Genomic DNA, 5,809 nt, shown 5'->3' with positions numbered 1-5,809 from the left:
ACACACACACACACACACACACACACACACACACACACACACTGGGCCAGAGTTTCAGGCTATTCTGCCTCAGGCAAGAGACTTTGAGGAGGATGAGTAAGCCAATGCAGGAGTTAGGATTGGGTCAGTACATTCCAGAGACAGCCAGAAGCCTTACGGTTCTGGGGGGTGGGCTAGAATGTGCTTTTCAGAGGCATGGCCCATCTTTCCAGATCTATCTTCAGCTGTGTCTCTTCTGAGTAGGTGGCCATGCTCAAGCTGGTCAGATGAGGACTCAGAGGGTCAAATGCTTTCCCTAGCAAAACAGGCTGGTGGCAGAGGCTGACTGAGGCTGGGGACCTGGCCTGGCTATCTCAGAGAAGATGAGGTTAGGGGGTAAAAATCACCAGACTGGGTTCCTGGCATTCAGGATGCACGGGCGCTGCAGTCGTGTGGAAAATTAAAATGAAGCTGGGTGGGAAATGAGAATGGAAGAGCGGGGGTGGAACCAGAGGGGACATAAAACACAACACCACAAAGCTCCGGGCATAGCAGGGAAATAACGTGTGATTTCCTCAGAGTGGTGCTGCAGGCAAGGTGGGGTGCAAAGAGCAAGTGAGACCAGAGCCCCAAAGTCTGTTCTGCTTTGGGTATGGAATCTCCCCTCCCGGTCTTGGTCTGTGGAGAGGTCACCGAGGGTCGAGGGCAGAGAGAGGTCACTGGGCGGCAAGAGCAGAGAGGTCACTGAGTGGCACTAGCTGTGTCCGTGGTTGTCTGTGGCTGAGTCTGAGCTTTATTTAGTAGGAGCAGGTTGAGGAAGTGGCTGAGAAGTACTGTGTTCCTGGCCTCCCCCGCCGCTGCCCCATCTCTCCCTGACTCCCTAGAGATGGGTAGCTCTTGTCTGCTATGGCGTTTCTGCGGTCACCGGCTTGAGAGCCAGAAAACCCGGTGAGCATAGACTGAAGCCTTGGAAACTCAGCCCAAAGCAACCTTTCTTCTTTTTATGTTTCTCTCGCTCAGATGTTTTGCCACAGCTGAGTAATGTAGGGCCTCACCTCCTTGGGAGTGTGAAGGCTTGGGTGAAGGTAGCCTTTTGGTGAAGGTAGCCTTTCTGGGGCGTCTGTGGAAAGCCAATCCCATGCTTAAAAATCTTAACGCGCTGATGCCACTTGTACGACCTCTGTGACATTTTTGTTTGTTTGTTTTGTTTTGTTTTTTTTTGCTTTTCCAGACAGGGTTTCTCTGTGTAGCCCTGGCTGTCCTAGAACTCACTCTGTAGACCAGGCTGGCCTTGAATTCAGAAATTCACCTGCCTCTGCTTCCCAAGTGCTTAAAGGCATGCGTCACCACTGCCTGGTTCGCTGTGACATTTTTAGGATGAGGTTTACCGTGTTTGTTTGAAGTGGTGGGGAAAAGCCTTGGGGGTGGGGGGTCAGATGGAGGATGAGTAGACATTTGTGTGTATACACAATGTTAAGGAAAATGATGGAGCCTGTAAGAAGAACGGATTAATATGCCTAGCACATTAAGCTGCGCGGGGGAACAGTCATGCCGGATACACGGTGTTACAGGCTGCGCACTACTGTTTGCTGCCGTCCCTCAGCCGGATTAGTCAGGGTTTTCTTATTAGGACACCTGACTTGTTCGACTCATGAGCACAGAGAGTTTATTTTTGTTCAGGGATCTGAAGGTCACACTGTGCTGTTCTCAGTTGGGCCCATCACTTTGCGGCTGTGGTGACACAATGTGGTGGGGACACTTGGCTGAGCAAAATTGCTCCCTTCGCAGCCGGGATGTAGGAATGAGAGGAGAGCAGGCTCCCACCGTGTCCTTGGAAGGTACATTTCCATCCACTTCAGACCTCACTCCAGGCCCAGCTCCTGCTGTTTTCATCACCTCCTGATAGGACCAAGCTTCTGAGACACTATCCTAGCCACAGCCAGTATAACACTCACATCTATAATGACGCCATACAACTGTCTATCATGTTATGATACCATGCTCACCATAGCAACCATCTATTGAGAGTCTACTCTTGGCATATCTGATACTCCTACTGTGTACCACCCAAGGTGTATGGTAGTGTGGTAAATGATACTATTAACAAATAAACATACCTGGATCCAAGAGATGATGGCTCAGTAGGCAGGAGCGCCTGCCTCACACGCCTTGTGACCTGAGTTCTATTTCTAAGACCCAGGTTCATTAGGTTTTTCTCCTGTTGTCATAATAGAATACCCATGACAATGACAACTTAATGGAAAGGGCTTATTTGGCTCACAGTTCCAGAGGGATAGAGCTCAATCACAGTATGGAAGGCATGGTGGGTGGCAGGAAGGCAGGGGCCTGGCAGGAAGGCAAGGCCACCAGCAGAAGCAGGAGGCAGGCTGGTCCCATTGCATCCACACCAAGGAAGCGAAAACTGAATGGAAGATGGGGTCAGGCTATAAAGCCTCAAAGCCCGCTGGACATCTGTGATGTATGTTTTCTGGCAGATCCCCTCTTCCCAAAGGTTCCACGACCTTACCACTCGTTGCCTCCAGCTGGGGACAAAGTGTTCAAACACACAGGCCTACGGGGGAACAGTTCGTATTCAAACCACAGCACCACGTAAAGGTGGAAGGAGAGAGCTGACCCCACAAAGCTGTCCTCCGATGTCCGCATGCATGCCATGGCATGCCACCCCTACATTAAATGAACACATTTTTAAAAAGATATGCCCATGCCCTCAGCTCCAGAATCAGTGAATGACTGACTTTGTTTGGGAAGAGCAACACTGTGAATGGAGTTGAGGATCTCAAGTTGAGGTCCTCCTGGGTTAGTGTAATGGGCTGTAAGGCCTGTGATGAACGAGTGTCCTTACAAGAGGAAACACACAAAGAAGAGACAGAGGCAGAGGGAGAACCTGGAGTGGAGCTGCCTAAGTCAATGCTGCTGCCTGCTGCCCCAAAGTGGCTGCTGAGAGGCAGGGCCACCCCCTGCTGTGGGGATGAGGACCAGGATTTCCAATACCTTGACTCTAAAGCTTAGCAAATAAATCCCTGGCGGTTTATGGTTTGGCAGGGTCTCAAGTTGCCCAGTCTGGCCAAGCACACACGGTGTCACTAAGGGTGACCTTGAATTTTTGATCCTTCTGCTTCTACCTCTCAACTACTGTGGTTATAGGCATGCACAACAATGTCTGGTTTAAATTACTTGTTTTTGAGATATTATTGTTATTATTATTGTTATTATTAGTACCACCACCACTACTACTACATGTGTATGTGTGTTATGTTAATGCACCCATTGTGGGCAGTGCTCATGAAGGCCAGGGAAGAATGTTGGGCCCCCTTAGAGCTGGCGTTACAAAAGGTTGTTAGCTGCCACTTGGGTGCTTAGAATCAAATCCTCCAGAAGAGCTTCTGATGCTCTTAACTGCTGAGTCATCTCTTCAGGGTGCTACATGCACCCCTTAAAATGTTTTGAGAATCATACCTAGTTTCCCTTGGTGCTGGGTTTGGAACACAGTCCTGAACGGTAGGCAAGCAGTGTACGGAGCCACATCCCCAGAGCCACCCTCTGAGCTTCCATCCTGTGCCTTTAACCTCAGTGTTCAGGAGGCAGAGGCAGTGAAATGTCCGAGTTCAAGGCCAGCCTGGCCTACAGAGTGAGTTCCAGGACAGCCAGGGCTACACAGAAAAACCCTGTCTTGAGAATCAAAACAAACAAAAGAGAATCCATCTTTCCACATTCCTAGTACTGGAGTTACAGATGCTGCTGTTGCACCCCACTTTCCCAAGTGCTAAGCTTTCAAACTCAGGTCCCTATGTTTGTACAATAGGTGCTTAATGGACAGACCTACCTCTCCAGCCCCACCATGATCGGCGTTTTCCTTTCACGTACTGAGCCCCCAGCTCACAGACTCTCCATTTGACAGATGAGAAAGCCGAGGTTTGCAAAGCTACCCCCAGCTTAGGGATGAGATTAGATCCATGCCCCCCTCCTAGGATAAAATGAGTTATGTGCCTTGAATTTGTGATGTGTCTGTAATTTGGGACAGGACCAGGCAGAAGCAGAATATGAGTATAGGGTTTTGCTTTTCAAGACACAGTTTCTCTGTTTAACAACCCTGGCTGTCCTGGAACACATTTTGTAGACCAGGCTGGTCTTGAACTCACAGAGATACGCCTGCCTCTACCTCCCCAGTGGTGGGATTAAAGGAGTGTGCCACCACACCTGGCCTTGTACGTTTTAAAAAAAATTAATTAATTTCTCACAGCTGGGAATCGAACCCAGGTCCCTGCAAGAGCAACATGTACTCTAAACCACTGAGCCACCTCTTCAACCCCAGGTATAGGGGTTTTATAAGCTGTCCTTTCTCCACCGCCTCTGCTCATCACTTGTCACTGTCCTCAGCTAGAAGGGAACTAGATTTTCCCAGGAGATCTGGTGGTATTTATTTCTAAGAGGTACTTGTTCATTTGCACACTCATTAGAATAGCGGGCTCTTGAGTCTGCACGGAGAGAATAAGTAAATAATACAACACTGCCCTCTAGGGGTTGCAGAGAGTAAGTGCAAAGATGCTCACAGTTCAGACCATGCATTCAGGAGTCTCCAAGGTTCTTAACTACCACTAGAAGTAGTTGTGTAGACCTACTGTTGTGGGTACGTGGTAAACATATGTCAATGATTGGATGCTAGACATTAGTAACCCTCTGTGCCTGTTACCCTCTCCTTAGCTATGCACGGGACATTCGTGATCTTATTGCCACTCAGTTTGATCGTGATGGTGTTTGGGGGCATGACCGGGTTCCTGAGCTTCCTCCTCCGAGCTCACCTCCTTCTGCTGCTCACTGGGACCCTCTTTCTCTTTGGAGGTAGGTATACACCTGCCCAGGGCCTAGGCTCTCCAGTTGCACTGATGGTAAGTGCTGTGCTGTCACTCTCTTTAGGGGCAGGTCTCAGCTTCTCTCAGGGCTTCCCCTCATTGTGACAGTAGCTGGGAAAGGCAGTGGTTTCCGGCCTTAAGCTCCCCAGATCTCTGGTTCCGATAAAGGAAGAGAAGGGCAGGGTGGGGCACAGCCTTAGGAGTCATTCCTAGCATGTTGCTGCAAAGCTGTGTCGTCTGCCACCCCTGTCTGGTCTCCCAGGGGATGGCCTTGGCTTCCGGTTTAGAGCTGAGGGCCGACACCTGCTGCCGTTGCTCCCTTCTGCTGAGTAGCAGTTCTGATGTGGGAAATCAGACTGACCAGGCACAGAAGGACACGTTGCACATACATGGCTTCACTGGGCTGCAGGTTCTCAGTAAGCAGAGGTCATGGTGAGACAGAACAGAACCACAGTAGAAGCAGTGGATGGGTCTGGGGACACACTGGCTGAATGGCCCTCAGCTTCATTTAGCAGGCATAAGTTCAGGGACCTATTGTCCATTCTCGTGATTACAATCAGTACCCACAGACCGTGTATCCATACGCCCTGCACTTGAATGTGGACGAGAGGGGAGGTTTTATGTGTTTCACCATGTAAAGAAGTTGTGTGAGTTGACCCATGTATTTAACAGCTTCTTAAGTTACTCCATGCACACACGTTCCAGCCGTGTGCATCACACTCTGAAAATGCACAGGGTTTAATGCGAGAAGGTGACACACTTCAGGGCATGGTGGTACACAACCATTAGACCGAGTGTTGATCTCAAGCTGAAATCCAGATAATACCATATGGTGTAACTTTTACAGACAGAAAACAGTACTGAATCAAACCCAATCCAAAGTGCACCCTCCAGAACCCCCAAACCATCCTTAAACCACACCAAACTTTTGTTTGTTTGTTTGTTTGTTTTTTTTTTTT

The 5,809-nt window shown here is 49.3% G+C and overlaps 1 protein-coding gene across 2 annotated transcripts in view; it reads left to right on the top strand.

Moving 5' to 3' along the window:
* The window catches only part of Tmem114 (transmembrane protein 114), a 15,539-nt gene that overhangs the window by 7,420 nt on the left and 2,310 nt on the right, over nt 1-5,809 (top strand). The window contains exon 3 of one of the 2 annotated variants that reach the window (XM_021210023.1): nt 4,702-4,839. The exons of the other annotated variant lie outside the window; for it this stretch is intronic. Within the exon in view, the coding sequence (XP_021065682.1) occupies nt 4,702-4,839 (138 nt within the window). The remainder of the gene's footprint in view (nt 1-4,701; nt 4,840-5,809) is intronic. 2 annotated transcript variants of the gene reach the window in all.

Source organism: Mus pahari, chromosome 12 (assembly GCF_900095145.1).
Source record: "Mus pahari chromosome 12, PAHARI_EIJ_v1.1, whole genome shotgun sequence".
Lineage (NCBI taxonomy): Eukaryota > Metazoa > Chordata > Mammalia > Rodentia > Muridae > Mus > Mus pahari.
The sequence above is the reverse complement of the archived record's forward strand: the minus strand, read 5'-3'. Positions and strand labels throughout refer to the sequence as shown.